General features: G+C 59.9%; 2 protein-coding genes across 20 annotated transcripts in view; both read right to left on the bottom strand.

The window, feature by feature from the left end:
- Positions 1–6,534, bottom strand: part of FLT4 (fms related receptor tyrosine kinase 4) — a 60,484-nt gene extending 53,950 nt beyond the window's left edge. Inside the window, exon 1 of one of the 2 annotated variants that reach the window (XM_050905186.1) lies at positions 6,477–6,534. In XM_050905186.1, the coding sequence (XP_050761143.1) occupies positions 6,477–6,534 (58 nt within the window). The remainder of the gene's footprint in view (positions 1–6,476) is intronic. The other variant, XM_050905187.1, reaches the window with a different exon arrangement.
- A 4,544-nt stretch (positions 6,535–11,078) lies between these two features.
- On the bottom strand, positions 11,079–17,725 carry LOC127021915 (zinc-binding protein A33-like). 18 transcript variants are annotated; one of them, XM_050905264.1, is made up of 7 exons: positions 17,697–17,725; positions 16,670–16,944; positions 15,959–16,054; positions 14,055–14,288; positions 13,627–13,646; positions 12,734–12,849; positions 11,079–12,625 (listed from the first exon to the last, which is right to left on the bottom strand). In XM_050905264.1, the coding sequence occupies exons 2-7, from the start codon at positions 16,940–16,942 to the stop codon at positions 12,081–12,083; spliced, it is 1,284 nt and encodes a 427-aa protein (XP_050761221.1). In that variant the 5' UTR covers positions 16,943–16,944; positions 17,697–17,725; the 3' UTR covers positions 11,079–12,080. The 18 variants fall into 18 exon arrangements, with proteins under 18 accessions (XP_050761221.1, XP_050761205.1, XP_050761207.1 ...); XM_050905248.1 differs by having other exon boundaries at positions 17,622–17,723; XM_050905250.1 differs by having other exon boundaries at positions 17,627–17,723.
- Between the last annotated feature and the right edge of the window lie 3,172 nt (positions 17,726–20,897).

Below are 20,897 nucleotides of genomic sequence, written 5' to 3'. Positions count from 1 at the left end.
TGTGCGTTGCACAGACTAAGAGTCCAACGTCCACTCCATCGGCAAGGGCTGCCTTGCTTAGGGCTTGCTCTTTAAAAAAATACAGTCTTGCTGTACATTCTGCCCTTTTTAAATACATTAATTGCCATGGAAACAATGCTCTTACTGGTATGGGAGCAGCCTGGTGGCCTCCAGAGGTGCAAAATAAAAATCAATGGATACACTGAAATACAGGCTGTATTTCAGGACCTTTTGTGGTTTTGGGGCTGGTCACCACGAGCTCATATGAGAGAATGGCTCAGACACTAGCAAGATGCCATCTTCTACATGAGAGAAAGCTGGGGACAATAAAACATGCGGTAACATCTCCTTTGCAGTGTTCATCTGCTCAGTCAGAGCACACTTGTATGGGAGCCGCTCCCAGTACTGATATGCATGCTCAACTCCTGGCACTGGTCATCACTCCCAGCTCCTGCTGAAGCATCCCTTCACATCCTCATGGCCAGTGAACGGAAAGCCTCACCTGGTCTCAGACCTTGGCACGATGGCTTTGCTCCATGCCTCCCCTCTCCCCATCCATGGCCCTTTCCACCAGCTCAGATGCCTCACCAGAAAGAAGAAAAAAATGCCAATATAATATATATATATACGCCATCGCTTCTTGGCCTTGAGAGTCTTTTAAATAGCACTGAGGGGGTTTGTACACAAACCAGCACAAAGGGAAGGTCCGCGAGTGCCCTTCCCTCCCTACCCGCAGCCGCCCCCAAAAACCCGGTGCAAAGGGCAGCCCGGGCTGCCCGGCTCTCCCCTCCTGGCGAGGAGGAGCGCTGCCCTGTTCCCTGCCGTGCCGCCCATCATAAAGGGGTCCCTGAGCTGTTATCAGGCAGTGACAGTTTCCGCCATCAGATTCCTCCTGTCCGTCAGGAAAGCTAAATAAGGAACGTCGTTCAGGCGGCTGCAGGAAGAGGGGAAATGCAGGGACATCCGGCCCAGCTGCCAATTTTTCCTTTCCCATGAACCACCGCTGACCTCCGCCAAGGGAGAACCTGGACACCCAGCCTGGCATCGCCACCGCTCGTCTTCGCTTAACCCTTCCCCAGGGGGATGCCCCGGCCCCTGGAGCCTGCCTGGGTGGGCAGCCTCGCCATGCTGTGCAGCGTGGCCATGGCGGGATGGTGCATGGGTGCTGTGTCACCGCGATAGCACCGCAGATCGAGGTGGGCAGATTCGGCGCACCGGCTGGCGTTTGCACAGCCAACTGGAGCCACGGCCAGGAAAAGGCTTAACTCCTCCGTGCCTGCATGCGGGTGGGTGGCTGCATCTCACATAGCAGCAACGGGTCCCGAAAGCATCATTGAGCTACTCTGATTGCTTCCCTCTTTGCACGCACTGAGACCGGGAGCAGGGCCAAGCTTATTCTCTCGCTTATCCCTCTGCAACCGAACTGGGGTTTTCCAGGCTCTGCCGAGAGTTGTAACCAGCTCTGGACTGGCTGCTGCAGACAGGTAAAATCTCATCTCCTCTTTCTCTCTGCTCACTCCAGGGCTCTGCCCATCAGTAACGGGGACCAGGATGGTCTGCAATCCACTCAGCCCTTTCTCATGGTCCTTCTGGGGATAGCCCTGGGGTCCTTTCTGCCTTTCACTGCACAGAAGCAGAGCAGGGGAGCAGCATCCACCTGGTTATTAGGTACTCAGAGAAGGGGAGACCACAGCACTTCCTTGGAGTATCTCTTGCCTTTCCCCACCACTCCATTCTCTGCGTTTCCCCGGTGCAGAGTCTTTTCCTGACCCCCTAAACCGATCCTCCCTCATTAGCACATGATGTCCATCCCACGGCACCTCCAGTTTTGGCCTGCAAAGCCTGCACTGGAGATCCTCGCCCTGGAAGGAGGGGGCAGAAACGCAGCAAGAAAAACAATTCACACGTGGGAGAAGTTGTAAGGTGAAATACAAGTCACTGGCTGAAACCTGTTTCTGCTACCTCAGCAGGGAAACGACTCCAAGAGAGACTCCCCGCTTAATATCCTCAGCTTATAAAACTTAGTGGGAGTTTCACCACTGGCTGCCGCAGGGCCAGGTTTTCACCCTCCTTCTGCTGAACTTGCACCTAGAGATGGAGCGATTTGCCCGCAGCCGCTCAACAAAACGAGCGGTCACGCTGGGCTCAAGGGCTCGTGCCTCCTTGCCAACTTGACCACAGGCCATCTCCGCTTCCACTATTTTGCGTTAACAATGAGGCACCGCAGATGGGCAATAATACTGTGTGCCGAAAACATCAGAACTATTTTGACCAGAGAGAAAAAGCCCCCCTGAGACCCGGCTAACCCTCTCTTTTAACAACGTGAAACAAGAAACAAAGGTCTGGGATAGCCAGAGGCAATAAAACCCCTGGAATTAATTTAACCAGTCACTAGATGCCAGTGCAGCTGCAGCAGTATTTCTTTTCCTAATGAAGGACAAAAGATAATTCCAGCTCTGGCCCAGGGCAAGGCTCAGCTCTGGTCTCCCCAGCAGACACTGGCACGCACCACACGATCGCAGTCCTCCCCATGGCACCCAGCTGGCGTGGGACCCTCGGGGGCTGCGTGCCCGGCTCCCTGCTGCCCCTCGCCCAGGTGGAGATTTGCAGGAGCTGCCTGCGCAGGGGTAGCTGGGGCAGGTCAAGGCAAAACATGGCACTGGGCACCTCTGGCTCACAGTCCAGGGTGGGAAAAGGGGCTTTCAGCTTTAACTAGCCACCTGTGGATATTTTCCTCGCAAACCTGTGTATTTTTCCATGCACAACTGCCCATGGGCCCAGGCAAACGTCTAACACGCACAAGACCCCGTGGCGACGAGCTCCACCGCTGCATGGCGGCATGCAACAGGCCACCGGCCCCCCACCACGCTCCGCATCCTCCCAGCACGGGAACCCACCAGGAACTGCCTTCTCCAGGCAAGCCGTGGTTTTGCAGCCCTCTGTCGCAATGCCCCAGCCCGTCTTTCCCAGCGGAAGAGCCCTGTGACGTTTAGTCATTCCTCACACGGAAACCACCACGACCGCTGCTCCTCCGCTCCGGCTCCCCACCCTCCTTGGGCAGTGCAGCCTGCGGGGTCCGGCTGTCACAGGGCTTTCTGCTTCTCCCCACACCTGCAGGACCCCCCAGGATCGCCATCACCCCAGGCTTATTGCAGCTTTCCCCCACCTCTGGGTTTAAATACACAGCCCCCCAAACTGAGGGTGAGGGAGTCCCCCCCATCCCCCATTGCTTGGGGCTGTTTCAGTCCAGCAGGCTGAATGCAAAGACGCCATGGCCATTTGGAAACGTCTCTGCTGCGCCAGCTCGAGTGGCTGGGGAGAAGGAGGGCGGGATGGGTGCTATCTCCAGGGCTCACGTTGCTCCCCAAAGCTGCTGAGAGCCAGGCAGACCTGGGGACCCATCAAGAGCCCCCTCCTGCTCGGCAGCCACTCTGCAAAGCAACCTCCCGAGTGCTGCGGATGCCCTGTACGGCATTGGAAAAACTGCCGCCTGGCCACGGCCCCCTCCTGCTGCCGTTCCCGTGGGATCCCGCTCTCCCTTTCCCTCCCCAGGAACTGCCCTGGGACGCCGGGAACAGCCTGTTCCCTCCTCGCTGGCCAGGAGCACCTGCCCTTCCCACGCCTGCCCTGGAAAACACCACACCAACGCGGGGCCAAGAGACACCCCGGGGACAGTGATCCTGCGTGGAGCAAGCCCACCGGCAAGAGGCAGCAGAGTGGGGTGGGACACGCTGGAGGAAGCCCCCTCCCGCCCTGCCTGCACTGGCTGGGGACATTGTGCTGCCAGGGGAGTGTCCCCCCGACCAGACGTCAAATTGAGCTCAGCAACAAACACCCTCGTGGCTGTTTGTGCAGGCAGCAAGCCGCGGCTTCCCATGCCCAAGCCAAATCCCAGGGCGGTAGCTGCAGCCCATTCATCCGAAATCGTCCCTGAGCAGACGGCGGGGCATGAGGACCATGGCTGCCCCCTCCTCAGCAGCCCCCGGGGACCACGGGCTGCATCCCTCCCATCACCCACCTCCTCCTTGGAGGCCCTGGCTCTGCTTCACCGCTGACAAGGAACTGGGTTAAGCCAGAGCGGGGTTTGTTGTGCGCTCGCGAGCTTTTGCATGAAAGGGTGTTGCTGAAATGGCCCATGTTTATTACTCGCAATAAAGCAACTGCTGCAAATCCCAGCTGCTAAGGCAAATGTTGCTGCTGGCACGGTCAGTGCAGGGCTGTCCGAGCACCCAGCCGGGGAGGTCCGCGTGATCTTAGAGGAGAGCAGGCAGCAGCAGCCAACGTAATCGGCTCAGGTCCTACACAAGCACGGGCCCTTCCCTCATGCAAAGGGCATATCCTCTTGAAAGTGGCAAGCCAGAGTCCCCAACGGGATTATTTGGCTGTGGGGTGGTCAGCGCTGCTCTGCACCCAGAGCACGGCAGCTCAGGGAGCACACGCTCTCATCGCCATCCACAAAGGGTTACCCCAAGACGCCCTGGGATGCTGGGGCTGAACCTCTGCCTGCTCCCCCATCTCACTGCCTGCAAAGGGCAGCTCCCCAACTCTACTCCATCCTGGGAGCACTGTGGAGCTGGGACGTAGGGAGAGACTGTGTGCTCTTATACACGGCATCCCCTCCTAGTGCTGGCCCATTTAACTAGGTATTGGGGTGCAGGAACAAGCAGGACGTAGAGCCAGAACAGACCTTTCATGATCCCGAGATGAAAATTTCACCCTTCCCAGGTGGAACAGTCTCACGCTCCCATCCCTGCTTCCAAAGGAAGCAAATATTTGCACCCAGTTAGGATTATGGTTAATGAGGAACTTGTGTGTCCTTTACACACTGACAAATTGGTCTCAGGTAGAAAGGAAGAAGAGGAAGCAAATCCCCAGGGTACGATCCCCCAGCTGAGCTCCACATCTCCCTTCATCGCTGCACTAATCAGGCAGCGCTGGAGAGCTTCAAAGCTCTGCGCAGCCCTGCGCTGACAAGGCCCACACATCACGCAGCCGTGCTGGCCAGAGCCTCCCAAGCACCACTCCCCACACCTCCAGGAGATGAAAGAACCTGAGAACAGCTACACGATGCTTTACAAATTGCTAACAAGAGAGCTTTGAACAGCTGCAGCTCCCGCCGCAATGCCACCAGCAGCAGGTCCCTTTCTGCCCTGCCTTCCGGAGCTCCTCCTGAGCTCCGGCAGCTTGGTGGCTCCTTCGGCCCCATGGCACCAGAGCCATCAGCAGCATTTTGGGCAGAGCAGGTTGACAGTGCTGCTGCCGGTGATGCTGTCCATACCGCACCTCTGCGGCCAGACCTGCAGCCCTCCCATGAGCTCACCTCAACGACGGCAGCAAACGCCAGCAGTGACAGTGAGTCACTGAGCTGAGGCTACAGAAAATTCTATTTATGCTCCCAAAATTCATCTCCCCACGTTGCAGCCTTCCAGTGTTACTAACTTTCTGTCGGTCTCGCTCTGATCCAGGCTGGAAATGCTTTACCCGTGCAAGCAGGAGCTTCCCTGGGGGAAGCTGTGGGGCTGGTGCCTCATCCCTGCTGCCCTGGCAGCGCTCACCCAGCTCTGCTCTGCCCCACTGTCTCTGCTCTCTGGAAGGACGTTGCAGCCCCATCTCTGCCGTGGTCCCACATCCACCTGACCCAAGCCGCGGCCAGGGGGTTCGACTCGCTGCCCAACAGCCTTTTGCCCCAGAAGCGCTATGGGAAGGAAAAGCAGTTCACCAGGATCTGCCTTGCGTGACTTCCCAGGCGGACCAGAGCTGCCAGCGACCGGCTGGGAGAGGCAGGCTGGACGGCATCGCGTGGACCATGGCCTCCTCGCGCCTTCCTCCCCAACGCGCTGCCCAGCGCTCACAAATTAATGACTCCGTGCATGAAAAAATAAATAAACAGAGCAGGGAGCCGGCCTCCAGTCTGCCCTCCTGGCTGGGCGCTTCCCCGCGCAGAGAAATCCCTCCTGCTAGAGTCCAGTGCGGTTCCACCCTGCTTGCAGCGAGCACACCCGCGGCACGGGCACGGCGTGGGCTCACCCACGGCCTCACCCCCGCGGCCCCGGACCCCGCAGGAACGGCAGCAGGGTCCTCCTGTCCCGTCCTCTCGCTGCGGGGACGCTGTCACAGCCGTCGGGGACACCCGGGCGGGCACCGCGGCGCGTCCCCGTCGGGGCCAAGGACCCCGGGGCGGGCTGTGTCGGGGCCGGGGACCCCGGGGCGGGCTGTGTCGGTCCCCATTCGGGATGGGCGACCCCGGGGCGGGGAGCGCCGCGGCACGACGCATCCCCGTCCGGGATGAGAGACGCCGCGGCAGGCAGTGCGCGGGTCCCTGCGGGGTCTGGGGGACATGCGGGCTGGAGCGCTGGGTCCCGTCCCGCCGGGGCAGCCCCCCACCCTCAGCGCGCCCGCAGGTGCGGTGCGGGCGGCAGAGCGGGCAGCCCGCAGCCCCGGCCGGGCAGGGCAGCCCGCAGCCCCGCGGCGCTCACCTGCCTCCGAGACAATGCCGAGCCAGAGCCAGAGGGGCAGCGTGCAAACTCTCTTCATCTCCGGGGCTGCGGGCAGGTCCGTGCGGGGCGGCGGGGAGCGGAGCGATGCGGAGCGGTGCGGAGCGGAGCGCCCCGCGCCCGAGCTCTGCTCCCGCCGCGCCCCAGCTACGGCGACGCGCGGCGGCGGGCGGGGAGCACCGGGGCCGCTTCCTTTTCCTCCGCCCGCCCGGGCAGCCCGCCGCCCTCCGCCGAGCCCGCGGGGCGCCGGGCGGGCGGCGGGGCGGGGCGGGGCGGGGCGGGAGGGGCGGAGAAGGGGGGGGGGGGGGGCGCACCTGCGGCTCCGGGCACCGGCGGGGTGTCTGCACCCTCCCGCACCTGCGTGGGTGCGTGCATCCCTCTGCACCTGTGTACGTGGGTGTCCCGCACCTGGGTGCGTGGGTGTGCATCCCCCCTGCAGCTGGGTGCAAGGGTGTCCGCACCTGTGTGCGTGGGTGTGCATCCCCCTGCAACTGGGTGCAAGGGTGTCCCGCAGCTGGGTGCGCGGGTGTGCATCATCCCGGCCGCAGGTACAGATGAGCGCCCGCACACCTGCGTGCATACTCATGCAAACGCGCGCCCTGCACGCCCGCGTGTGCCCCTGTACATCCCACCCGCGTCCGTGTGCACGCGTGTCACCCTGCGCCTGGGTGCGCATGCCCGCACATCTTCTCTTTCGTGTGCGTCTGGGTGCACATCCCGACCTCTCGGACCAGAGGGAACGCGCACAAATACCCTCTCACACCGGTGTGCACACACCTCACGTGAACGTACACATCTCACATCTGCTTGCACACACACCTTCATGCCTGCGTGCACCCCCCCAAAGCCCATACCTTACACCTGTACGCACACACCCAGGCACGCAGTCCGGCACACACCCCCTGCACCCCCACTCCTCCTGCACCCCCCGGGGGCACACAAAGGTGCACACGCACTTTCTCACACCTCTGTGCACGCACCTGCACCTCTACTCATTTGGGGGTGCACTAGGGGCCCCCACTCATGCCGTCCATCCGTGCACACTGCCAGCAGCGTGGGGCAGCCGCGTTGCCCCCTCAGCACCGTTACATGTGGCACACGCACCCCTCTCTGGCAGGTGTACACCGAAACCCATGCACGCGACCGTGGCGTCGGCAGCAGAACGGTGCCGCGCCACGCGTGCCAGCGGCGCTGCCCCCACACCGCTGCCGCTGCCAGCGACGGCGGCTGCAGCTTGGTGCGAACCGACTGCGAACACGCTGCAGGCGGAGGCGATGGCAGAGCTTTGGGAGTGCGGTGGCACAGCGGGCACAGCCCTGGCCAGCTGCCTGTGCACCCAACGAGTGCTGCATAGATAAATTAACACGTCCCCACGCTGCACCCCGGAGGCTTATTAATTAGGCATGCTTGCAGACAGCGAAGAAAAAGCCTGAATGAGAACCATGTGCTCATGGCTTCGAAAGGCATGAAAACTTCTTGTGCGCTCAACTGCTCTCATTGCCAAACCCGTGGAAGAAATCACCCTGTCCCTCTCCCGGAGCCCTCACAGGAACTCTAAGCCACAGAGTTTATTTTACCCGACTCCCCCCAGCCCAATTAGTGAGTTTTTAACCCTGACAGCGCCGACTGCATTGCTCTTCACCACACTCATCTTGGACCACCTCCCTCCTTGATCCCAAAGGAGCAGAAAGCGGCAGTGTCCCTCCGTCCCAGGTGGGTGCCCAAACCCCTGCAAGTTTCTGGAGAGAGATTTTTAAAACTCGTCATGATGATGGGGTGATGAGGCAGAGCTGGGGACCGCACAGAGGGGCAGCACTGCCCACTGCCGCAGGGAGAAGAGCTGAGATTGCAGGATCAGACCCCTCCCCGGTGCCGGGGGGTGTGATCAGAAATCGGGCAGCCATGGGGCTCCCTGCCACGGCAGCGTACCCACGCTGGGGACCACTGTGAGCATCAGGGGTCATCGTGCACCTGAGAGATGAGCAGCGAGGTGGTGAGGTGTGGACAGTGATGGAGGGATGAATCACATCGCACCGCTGAGATGCTGGACAAAAGGCACAGTCGAAGAGCTGCCTGGAGAAGCTGAGCGCGAGAAGAGCAGAGGATCTGACCTGGGGTTGGGGGGAGGAGGATCCTCTGACACCCCCAAAATCAAGGGATTTTGGCATCCTCCATCCATTGCAGTCCAAATGTGGCACCGTGCAGGCGGTGGTGACCAGGATCAGCCCGTCCACGCTGCCATCTAACGGCAGGACGCCGGGGAGGGCTCGCCCCGTGACGACGGGGAATTTTCCATCACAAACAGAGGGTGACTGTGGGACCGATGGGACCTTTCCATTGTTGCCACCCTGGGAAACAAAAGGATCTTATTTTAAAATCTTGTCCCCGTTCCAGCACGTGGGGGGACCCGAGGAAGCAAAGGCTTCCCCAAAGCACAGGATAAAGACACAGACACGTCGCAGCAGGGGGCCAGGGCAGGAGCTGCCGGACACTGCCCAGCCCCAGGCACAGCTATGGGAAAGGCACACTAGGGTGGCTCTGAGGATACTCAGGGACAAAACGACAAGGTAACCTGTAAGGAAAATACAGCCTGGTCCTGGGGGGAGATGGCAAGAGCCAGCCCTGGCAGGTGCAGAGTCCGGACGCTGGAGCAGAGAGGGGTGCTTCGCCCCCACGGTGCCCACTCTCCCATCCCCATCCCCTCCTGCCCAAACCCAGGGCCAGGCCCAGCTGGTCACTGCGTTCACACCATGCCTGTGGTTTCTACTCCGCGGTGCTACGGTTTATCAGTGAAATGCATTTTTCAGACAGCATTTAACGGCAGGCAGTATTTCCTTGCTGGGCTAACACTGCACGTACGGCAGCTCAGAGCAGCGTTTTCCCCGCACGTAGGAGCCGCCGTACATGCTGCACGCAGGGCAGGGGCTCTGCCTGCCCCAGCCTTCCTGCCAGAGCCCGTCCCTGCCAGCAGGGCCAGGCAAGGACGTTATACCCTGAAACGCGGCTCTGTCTGGGAGCGGCACGCCATGGCCACCGCACACAGCCCGGCAGGAGAAGGAGGAAGGACGTGCTTCCTCGGGAGCCTGCTCAGCCTAGGGATTTGGGACAAGCAGGTTTCGCTGCTCTCCAGCTCTGCCTTTGGCAAGGGGAAGGTGTAGGAGGTGGCAGCGATGGCACTGGCACACGTCGCAGCGAGCTGCTCCCAGCCCGTGCCGCCACACCGGCCCACGCGGCACACGGCAGCGGTGGGCAGCGGGAGCTGGCGGCTGCCCTCCTCCCTGCCGGCAGCTGCCAAAGCCCGGCTGTGCTCGCTGCCTGCCAGTGCCTGGCAGATCCACTCCCCCTCGTGCTCCGGGGACTGCTGCCTGCTGCTGCCCAGCCTTAATTGCCTGCGGTTTCGGGGCAGGTCGGGGAGGCGATGGGTTTCAGCCCCCCCAACCGCAGCTCCCTGCTGCGATCAAACCAGCCTCACCTTCCCGCAGAGGCTCCCAGCCCTTGCAGGGGGGATGAAAAGCCCGCTCACAGCAGCATTTCCAAGCCAACAGCTCTTTCTTCTCCACTCTTATTTCAGCTGAGGCTGGGGGGCAGCAAGAGAACAAGGCAGGAGCCAGGAGAGGAGGCTGAGTCCAGCCCAGGGGCTCAACAGGGAGGGAGCAGAGCTCACTCACCAGCTAAAGCCCAGCTGGGGACTGGGAGGGAGCAGAAACCCCTGACATCCCCTCCAAGCACACCCGACCCCCCGAGCAAGGCTGCACAGAGCAGCGGCTTCCCAATAACCGGCTCTCCTCTGCACCCATCTCCACCCCATGCCTGCAGAGCCCCAGTCTGCTCGGTGCTCCTGCACAGGAGGGCATGTCTGCGGGCATCTTGCACGGGTCATCCTCCCCTCCGGCTGAGCACAAAGTCTTCCCCCGCTCCGGCACAGGCATTAGGCAACCCCAAAACCAGGTGCTACAGCAGAGCCCAGCCCTGGCACACTGCATCAGTGGTGCACAGGAAGGGGGAATGTCCCTCATGGCACCGTGGGAGGACAGGGCCCCCTGTCCTGTCCCCGCTGGGCAGGGGATGACCAGTGAAGGACTTGCTTTGACAAGTGTCCCTGTGGCCAGCTCCACGAGGAGCTGGAAAGCCCTCGTGCCTGGCCCTTAGCACAGCACAGAAAGCTGAGCCTCTGCAGAGGAGGCATTTGCAGGTTCCAGCCAGCACTGGAGGCTATGCACAATTGGGGTAGCTCTGGCCTCTGCTTTGACCCTGGAGTAGACTTGAGTGGGATAAACATGACAATCCCACCCACCCCTGGCACTGCCATCCTCCCTCCCCCCATCGCTCCCACCAGCCGGGCTCAGACCCACCCCAGCACCTCCCGCCTCAAGTCGACTCCGCTGCCCGGTGAGCGAGGCAAAGACACGGCCAGCACTCCCCGAGGAACAAACTGCAGCAGCCAAATCCACTCGACTTGCCCCCCCAGGAGCCCCAGGCCACCCTCCCCCAGGGGCAGTGCTGCCAGTGGGGCCGACGGGCAGAGCCGTGCTGGGACTGCCTGCTCCCAGCAGCAAAGGCTGCCCGGCTTTTGTGAAGTTGGCCTGAAATGGGACTTTGCATTTTTCATGTATACAAATCCTTAAGACTCAGCCAGGCCAGAGGAGGCTGAATCTTAAAACACAGGAGCCTAAGGCCAGGGCTGGGCTCAGACAAACCGCCCTACCCCATGGGGCTGCCAAACCCCCACCTTGTTCCCAAGCAGCCTGACACAGGGGGGTGAGCAAAAGACCAAGAGCCGCTGCAAGATGTGCAGGGAGCGCTCCAAAGGAAGGGCCGAGTGAGAGCGGTGGCTCTTTCGTGCCTCCTATGCTGCAGGCACAGGGAAGGAGCCTGAGCTGGAGCAGGGGCCAGGGGGCTGCTCTGTGCCCCCCAGGCCGTGCTACACCCCAGTGCAGTAGATCCCTACCCCCAACATGCAAGCCATGAGCAGGTTCAGCAGGCAGCGGTCTTTCTAATGAGCTTTAATGGTGACTGAGTAGAGGGAAGGCAGTGCCGCAGTCCCGGGGCTGCGATGGATCCCACGCTGTGCACTGAGCTCCCTCTGCCGCCGGCCCAGAGCCCTTCCCCATGAAGGTCTTCGAGCAGAGGAATCCCACCACTGGGACAGAGAGTTGAGTGTCAAGAGGCACCTGATGGTGCTGTGTGACCGCTGCCCTCCTCCCCTCCTCCCCAGGGTTTACGGGTGGGAGCATGGAGGCCTGGGAGGTGCAAGCAGCCTGCGCCCACCTGCACTGCAGCCCTGTGGCTGCACTTACTGAACCGTGCAATGCTCAGGCATGGAAAGTTGTTCTTCAAGGGGTGCCAGGCACCTCCGGGAATGGAGTATGGCACCCGCAGCCCATGGCACAGACAAGAGAGGGCAGATGGGAGCTGGGAAGAAACTCATCCCCCTCCTTCCTCCCAAAACTGAAACCAAAACAGCCCCTCCAACACCCACCATGTCTGCGTGTGCGGAACTGGCCTCCAGCATGGCCCCAGGCAGCCAGCCAGCAGAGACAAGGAGCCAGGCTGGTGTCCCCCAAGCACCCCGCTCCTCCTCACCCCTCACAGGGCCAGGTGGCAGAGGCGCATGGGCTCCATGTTGTCCCTCCCGTCGCTGAAGCAGGTGCTGAAGAAGGGGCAGTATCTCTCTGCAGAGACCTGGTGGAAGGTGAAGAGGTGGGACATGTCCCCAGCATTGAAGAAGGCAACAGTGCCCTCCTGACAGTCCAGGAAGACCCCCACTTTCCGGGGGGGCCGGCGGGGAGCCAGGCGCACCCAGGGGGTGGCGGTGGCCCAGTACTCCGTCCTGTTCCGCAGGCGAAGCGTCCAGTAGCCGTTCTCTGGGCACAGCTTGACCTTCGCTGCCCGGTCCACAGCCTCGGCGGCCACCCCCAGATCCCACTTGGTTTTGCTGCCCACCCAGACCTCCCAGTAGTGCCGGCCGCTGTCGAAGGTCTGGGAGCCCAGGACATTGACGCACTGACGGAAGCGCCGGGGGCTGCTGGGGACAGGCTGGGCTTGATTCCTCTCCGTCACTGCTGTCAGGTCTCTGGAGAAGACCAGGTTGGGGTGGGCTGACTCAGGGTCGAAGGTGAGTGGGGCAGGAGCTGTGGAGACATCGAGCATGGCATTTTATCAGTTGCATATTGCCTCTGCAGAGCATCCCTGGCCCCACCACCATCCAGCACGTCCATCCCTCGCACCGATCTGCTCACCGGGGCAGATGGACTGCAGCATCTGTCTCCAAAAGATGTACTGCAAGGGGCCGCTGTGGCTGTCCCTGTAGTGCTCCAGGTTGAAGGCAGGCTGGGTCTCGACACGCACTGAGGGCCTGGGGCAGAGAGAGGCACTCAACCCCTCTGCCATGCCGCTAGCAAGGCACATGGGAAGAGCGCGGTCCGGACTACAGCATGCTACTGCGTGCGACAGATTTGGTAAAGACGGGACACAAACCTCCCTGGCAGCTGCTTGCTCTGCCTGATGCGGCACTATCCCCGGCACGGCAAGTGGCTCGGGGCAGAGGTGTTGCGGACCAAGACAGATCCGGCAGTGCCGCTCGTGGAGCGGTGACTCACGGCAGATCAGTGCCCAGCACACCCCAGCAGGACTCCTGCATGGGTGAACAGGCCAGGCCTGCAGAGCCAGGCTGCATCCCACTGCAGCCCCCAGGGAGGGAGGGGACAGGGACATGCTCCCCTGTGGCAGTTCTGGCCTTCAGCTACTTGCAGCCTCACTCAAACCTGCACCTTGGGGTCAGTTTTGCAGCCCTGTGAGTTGTAAGAAGCTAAGAAAGGGCAGGGAGAAGCCAAAGCACCCAACGTCCGTGGCATCAGCCTTGCTCCCGCTTGTAGCATGCACGGCTCTTGCACTCATTCCAAACCAGCACATCTCCTCCACCCGCTCATCCAGCCCAGCCATCTCGACATGCATGCTCCCTGGGAAGAGCATCCAACACATGCTGGGGACCAGCCCTGACCTAGCACAGCACCAGCAGTTTGCTGAGCAATCTTTTAAAACTTGAGGTAAGATCCCTCCCCATGTGGTCCCAGCCAGGGACAGAGATAAGCTCTGGAAAAGGGAATCAGCTTCTTTCATGCCAGACACGTACCTGATATCCAGGCTCTCCACCTGCAATGAGGAGCAGAGAGAATTAGCAGTCACTGTCCGTAACTCATGCAGCTGCACAAATAAGCTCCCTGTCCTGCCTCCTGCTGCCACACAGCACAGAGAGAGGAAACCAACCTACCAGGACCCCCACCCTGGGGGGAAACTGACTGGGCACTGGGGCCAAGGCCATTTCTCAGGGGTGACAGAGAAGGAGTAAGGCTCCCGAGACCCACCACATCTGAGAGATCACCATATCCCTTGTGGCTAAAGCCTCCAGACCCCAAGGGATTGGGTAGACAATCCGGAGGGACGGCAGCGAGAATGACTTCCAGGTACAGCCTAGTGCTGTTGTTTAGGACTCTCCCCATCCCAAATTCAGATCCTGAAACATCCCTCAGCCTCCTGCCAGGGTCAGCCCAGCACACTCACCTCCAGCAACGACACTTCTTCCATCTTGCTCAGGGTCTGCTCTATGCGCTCTATGTCCCTCTGCAGCACCGACATCCCCTCCTCCAGCCGATGGACATCCCCGTGCAGCCGTGCCAGAGACTGCTCTTCCTTTTCGCCCAGATCTGCCAGCACAGCTCTCTCCTCTTCCTCCAGGATCTGATGAAGGCGGGCAAACTCTGCCCGGATCTTGAAGTTCAGCTCCCCAGACACCTTCTGAGCAGAGGGAAAATGCAGAAGATGAGCCTGGCAGCTACAACACACAAGTAGGTGCACAGCATGGCTGGGCCTGTTACTCTGCTTACAGAGTCCTGGAAATTAGAGAGTCTCAGACATAGCCATGACTTTTTGGGTGGAAAACAGGACACAAGGACAACTTTCAAGGCTGCAGAGCCAAAGGAAAAAAAAAAAAAAAAAAGAAAATAATCCTTACACACAGCCACAGTGGGAGCCCACAGCCCTTTCCCACACCACCAGGAATTTGCTTGTGTGCAAGACTGGAGCTCTTTTGCCTTTCTGGAGCTGCAGACTCAGCTGTTCAGGTTAGTTAGGATTTATTTCACATCGTGCCAGACCCTGGGCAGAGCTGCCTGACACTGGTAACTTGCTCTTTTTCTCTGATGCCTCCGTCTCTCAGGGCTCCTGTTTGTATGGGAGTGGCGGGGGAGCTGCACAAACTAATCTCTGTAGTTAAGGCTGATAAAATCCCATTCAGCTCTTTTCAGAGGTCACTTTTTTCCAGCTGTTTAGTCAGCCAGCCAACCCTATGGTGCTCTCACTGCCTTCCTGCCTGTTTAGAAGAGACAGCCAATGACTTTTTATTTCCCCGCTCTTTAAGCTTCTAATCTCCGAGTGCAACCTTAGCCCTCATTATTTTCTTGAGGAGTGCTTCCTGAAATGCACATCCCTTTCTACCAGCAGGAAACCCATCTCCCCCAGAGTACATCTGAAGCTTCACCAGCCGGCACGGCACCCCAGCCTCCCTTTGCTCCAGCAGGTGCTTGTGCTGACACACCAGAACCACAGAGGATGGGCATGGCCTCCCTGTTCAGATCAGCAGTTTGCTCCTTTACTCTTAAAGCCCCTCTTAGTCAGATCTTCCACCGCAACGGGACATCAGCCGCATGTGCTTATTTGCTAATACTTCTTCATCAACCTCAAAGGTCTATTCCAAATCTGGCAGTGGGATAGAGATATGAAACAGTGCAGGCAGGGGGATCAGAGACTCCGGTCAGAAGACAGTCTCCCATCACTTATCTCACCTCTGAACTACTTCTGTTTTCCTTAAACTCTCCTTCCTCAGCTCTTAATACTTTTATGTCACTCAAGAAGGAAGCACAGTCAGCCTGTGGCTGTTCTTGCTTCATTGATCAGTGACAAGCAGGCAGCCTGGTGCCACTCGAGCCCGTAAAGAGCACTCAGGCTCCTCACATGATCTCAGAGCTTCCCAGTGAATCCAAACACGGTCCTTGTGACAAGGCCACTGCTCTCTGCAGCGCCAACATTGCTGCTCACCCAGCTCCTTCAGCTTTGCCGCCACCCCTTCAGACACACAAGAGGATTTTAGGGCTTCCAAGAATTAACTCACTCCCGAAGCGGCAGTGCTGCAGGGCCAGAACAGCCTGCCCAGCCGACAGCTCTCACCACTCACCCTGTCTCGGCTCTGCTGCACCAATGCACCTTGTAAACGCTGCATTAACAAGTGCTTAATGCCTCTTCCCAAAGCCTCCACTGAATACTCAGTAGTGATGGGCTTTGGCCTACGTGTGGGGAGTTTGTTAGATATTTACAGGAAGCTGAGCTAAATCTCAGCTGAAGTGATACACAGATCCTCTACAAACATTAACCCAGAGGCTGTACAAAAAGCAGCTCTCACAGGGCATTACCGTCAGGCCACAGATATCTTCCTGCGTCGCACGCTTCCTTCGCAAGAAGTTCTCCATCTCCTTCTGACGAGCTTGCAAAGCGTCTTCCAGGTGCTTCTGCAGGAACGAGGAAAAGAAAGTGAGGAGACCATTTCATTACTCTGCTGTGATTCAGGAGCAATCCCAATTCCTGAGGCCCGCATTAGAGGGAGGCTGCAACAGGATTTCTTATAAAGGCAGTAAGGAGAAGAAAGCACCTGATGCATAGGCTTGAGAACTATATGTGTGTACACATAAGGAAACAAATTTATTTTTAAGACTAGGAGCTCCAGCCTGGGATATCTATTCGCAGAAGGTTTAAACCCGGTGTGCTGTGAACTGACTTGTGCAGCGACTGACCCCTCAAGCAGCGCACCCAGCACAAGCAGCCCTCACCCCCGGCTGCATGGTCCCTACGTGAGAAACAACAAGGCTGCAATGGAAGTCAAGTATGGCAGTGAGGGAAACAAGTGCAAGAGAAGAAAGTGTCCAAAAGACAGACAGCTGGAAGGAAATAGAGGGAATGAATCAGGAAGAGACAGATGTCATTGCACTCGGGTCAGATGAGGCACGCAGGGGGCTCCCCGGCAGGGGAACTGACTGCGGGAGGAGGGGGTGGTGGGCTTGCAGTGGCTGCACAGGGCTCACATGGCGCCTGTCCCCTTCTCCCCCAGCCGGGCAGAAGCCACTCACCTGCATCTTGTGCCGGTGCTCCACGGAGCCGCAGCGCCGCACCTTCTCCACCAGCCCCGACAGCAGGTAGTGGGTGCGGAAAGCCCGGCTGGGGAACTCACGGCGGCACTGTGGGCAGGAGGGGACGCGGGCGCAGCTCTCCCAGTAGCCCTGGATGCAGGCCTTGCAGAAGTGGTGCATGCAGTCCAGCATGACGGGCTCGCTGAAGAGCTCGTAGCAGATGGCACACGTCAGCTCCTCCCGCAGGCTGCGGTCCTGGCTCCTGCCGGCCATCCCTGCTGGCACACAGGTCCCACCCTGAGCTTCCTGCCACCACCATCCCAAAATCCCGTTCCCTCTGCGCTAGAGCAGACTCCCGCCTCTCCTCACGCTGGGCTCTGCTGGGTGCTCTGGGGCAGGGTTTGGTTACCAGACCTTGGGCAGAAGGCACAGGACCTGCCCAGGTGCTGCACTGGGCACATCCAGTCCTGGAAAGCCCCAAACAGTGGGAATTACAGAGAAATCCCGGCAAAGGGTCACTCCCATTGCAGAAGGACAACTTTCTCTTTCCCCTTACTTCAGCAAGACTACTCACAGTGTCTAACAGGGACTGGCCGTGTGTCCCTGACAGGGCCCCAGGGAAGGGGTCACCTGGCCCCAGGGCTGCAAGCAGCCACCCTACAGCCTGGGGAGCTCTAGGGTAAACCCCAGAGCCCGGCAGCCTGGCGGTGCCGTGTGCTGCAGCCCCCCGGCTGCAAGGGGGCCCAGCCCCGGGCTGACGAGAGCCCGCTGCACCCCCCGGGGACCGAGCCTTGAGCTGCGCACCCCGGCCTGCACCACGCACCCCCCGCTCCCCTGGGTACAGCCCGCGATCCCGGAGCACGCACCGTGCTCACGCCCCTCTATCCCCTCCCCTCCCCTCCCCTCCCCTCCGACCCCCATGCCCCTCCAGCCAGCCCTGCCGAGCACGCACCGCACCGCACCGCACCGCACCGCACCGCACCGCACCGCACCGCACCGCACCGCACCGCACCGCACCGCACCGCACCGCACCGCACCGCACCGCACCGCACCGCACCGCGCAGCTCGGAGCCTCCGAACTTGGAGCCTCCACCCCGCCCCGCCCGCGGACTGACGTCCGCCTCGACCAATCGCCGTGCGGACGGCCCGCCCGCCCGGCCGCTCATTGGATGGAAGCTAGGGCCGGGCGGGGGGGTCTGGCATGTGACGGGGTGACGTGTGCGCGGGCGGGGACATCTGCTGGGGCCTCGCGCGCCGCCCGGGGGAGGGCGCGTGCTGCGCACCGGGCACGGCACGGCACGGCACGGCACGGCATTGCATTGCATTGCATTGCATTGCACTGCTCCTGTACTGCACTGCCCCTGCACTGCCCCGCTGCTGTATTCAGCAACGAGAGCGTAGAAAGGAGCCCCGGGGAAAAGCCTTCCCCTCTCTTCCCCGGTTTCCCTTTGCCAGAGGTCTGAAGCTTGCAGGAACTGAGCCAGCTCTCCAAGTCACAGGACCTAGAGAGGGCAAGTCCGAGCAATGCTTTGGGGTCACGGCTTCAGGTTTCACTCAGCAGTCACGAGGACTGCAGGCTTGTTAGCCAAAGAAAGAAGGAAGGGTTTTCGTCCTTGTGTGGTCACCGGATGGTGGGCCCTGGGATGTTGTGGGATGCAAGCAGTAAATGCTGGCGGACATGTGAGAAAAAGCTTTCAGTACTGAAAGTAAAGGAAATAAAACCAAAAGGAGCGGAGACACAGGGACAAGCAACAGTTGCACAGGCCGTCTATCTCCTAACCACTGTTAGAAGCAGAGCATCCCCCCAAAGGGTCGATGTGCTAGGCACTGTCCATCTACTGCCTGCCTCCTGCTGCTGTTGCTCTGCATTTTCTCACCATTAAAGCAGTGCAATTAATGCAGAAAATGTTTCCACCCATCTTCATTTGCTTGTCTGAGGCATTTTCCCCGGCTTTCTCTTGCACTGTGTGTGCTTGCTCACTGGCACGTGGCTGCAGCATCCCTGCTTGCAGGCACTGGCCTCCCCCTTGTCTCCACCAGCCCCTCGGGGTCACACGATCAGCCACAGCCCCGCGCTGATATTTGGACTTCGAGCGTCGCTGACTACACAAGGAGCAATCGGTCCTGGGGGATGCTGGCCATGGGCAGGCGAGATGCACCCCAGGCAGCCTCCTGCAGCCGCCCCGGCACAAAGCAGTGACAAGCTGAAGCTCCTCGTTTCTCACCATTGCTCTGCAGAGCCCTGGCGTAGGCAGCGTGAATGCTGGAGTGTGTGGGGTGGGGTGGGGTGGGGGTGCCCCCAGGGAAAACGCTGAGCTCCAGGAGGTGCTGTGGACAATGGGGGAGGATGTGGGCTGCTGTGAAAGTGCTCTGAGGCCTCTGGGTGGCCAAGCAAGCGTCATCCGTGGACACCAACAAGGTCAGACCATGCTCAAATATGCTGCCAGCCCCAACACAGTTATTCTGTGGGCTCAGGACCTGCTCCAGCTGGTTAAGCAAGGCAGGGGTTGGCTGCACCCTCCTCTGGTCCCCATAGTGGCAGTGGGACAGGGATGCTCAGCCCCCACTGCTCACCGGGTGCTGGGGGATAAGAAGCACTCGCTGGGCAGGAATTGTTTCCAGCAGGCTGAACCTGCTCCCATTGCTGCCCTTTTCCCCCCTCCACTGCAAAACTCAGTGGGGTCCCCCTGGGAATGTTGCTAGGATGGTGACACCGGGACCTAGGGATAACACAGGGATCCAGGGATGACCGAACAATCTCCGCTTAGCTGTGACTTAATGCAGCAAAACCTCACTCCCCACATTTATGGAGTTTTGTGCTTCCAGTAGGCTGGATCTCACCGTGTGAACAGGCCGGGGCTTGCCAGGAACAGTGACCGCTGCCAGCCCAGCACGCTGCAGCCGCTGTGCGAGTGGGTAGCGCCTGCGCAGTGGGAGAGGGGCTGGCGTTACGTGTCATCCTCCCGCCGCGCGCCAGCAATCCCTGAGAAATAGCTGGCTTTGAACTCATGGATTTTGGATGGGAGCTGAATCATCTGCTTAGGTGCATCCTTTTGAGAGGGAAATGGCTTCGTCATCTGTGTCCAGCCTCTGATTTCCTGGCTTTGCCACTGTTTCTCCAGGAGGCTTTATAGACTATGCACAGACACACACACAGACACACACACAAACCAGCAGACAAGATGCCCAGCCCAGGGCATGCAGCCTCGGGTGAGCCAGGGTGCTGCTCCCTGTCCTGTTGCAGCTTGCAGCACCATGCTCCATTATTTGTGCGGCTCTGCACAAAGGAAAAAAACATCAATAATTGCTTTTCAGCAGAGATCTGGAATGTGCTGCAAAAGGTTACGTTTCCCCAGCAGCCCAAGCCATCAGGGCTGGGAGGCGTCCCCGTGAATCAGCATCTGTGCTGTGTTCAGAGAGCTCACCCCCCCCCGCGGGGCTGGTTACAGAGCCCAGGGAGGTGACAGCCCTCAGCCTGCACCTCCATGCACCCCAGGGCAGCTGCAGGCCTGTTGTTTGGAGAAGGTGAGTCCCTCTGTAGCCAGATAACTGAAACTTCACCCTTAAACAGCAGAATTTGGGATAGCTCAGCTGATGTTGAGCTCCCCCGTCAGCTCCTCTCTTAGCCCCAGCTGGAGCCTGGTCCTGGGCACTCTGTGCAGTGTGAGCAGCAGGAGCATCCCCCTGCTGCGGCACCGGGCTGGGGCCGTGCCAGTGGATACCCTGCCTCCGGGGCTGGCAGGGATGCTGCTTTCATGGGAGCGATGCTCTGCACCAGAGCATGGTGCTGCCAGCTGGGTCCAGGTGCTGCAGGACACCCCACAGCACCCAAGGGAGTCCTGGACCCCCTGATGTCTTGACTTGATTTTCCCAAATAACTCCCCTTGCTGCCGACAGGACCGATCGCCCACGTACAATTGCTCATCTCCATCTTTGCAGGTTCGAGCTGCAAACGCCGGTTTTGGAGGCAGAGGAGGAGTGGCACCATTTTACCACGCACGACACTAATCCATCAATCCCAGAAGAAAGTTCCAATACAGGCGGGGATGTCCTTGTCATGGCCATTTCACTTTCTGGGACATCAACTACGAGGTCTAAAGCTAACAGTGAGTGGCAGTCATTTCCCAATGAACACGTCTCCCATCTGCGGATTGAAAACACACACCCGAGCGTCCCCTGGTCTCGAATTCTTGTTTAAGTGCTCCTGGCATCTCCTTCCTTTCAGCAC

This window comes from Gymnogyps californianus, chromosome 14 (assembly GCF_018139145.2).
Source record: "Gymnogyps californianus isolate 813 chromosome 14, ASM1813914v2, whole genome shotgun sequence".
NCBI lineage: Eukaryota > Metazoa > Chordata > Aves > Accipitriformes > Cathartidae > Gymnogyps > Gymnogyps californianus.
This window is presented reverse-complemented; position numbering and strand designations above follow the sequence as displayed.

Bases quoted from the DNA above. Each gene is read 5' to 3' on its own strand.
- LOC127021915 (XM_050905264.1), bottom strand. From the start codon at position 16,942: ATGGCCGGCAGGAGCCAGGACCGCAGCCTGCGGGAGGAGCTGACGTGT. The intron at 14,289-15,958 runs GTAATGCCCTGT...CCCTCTGCTCAG, and splicing joins AAGATATCTGTGGCCTGACG to AAGGTGTCTGGGGAGCTGAA. The intron at 12,626-12,733 runs GTGAGCAGATCG...ATGTCTCCACAG, and splicing joins GCTGCAGTCCATCTGCCCCG to CTCCTGCCCCACTCACCTTC.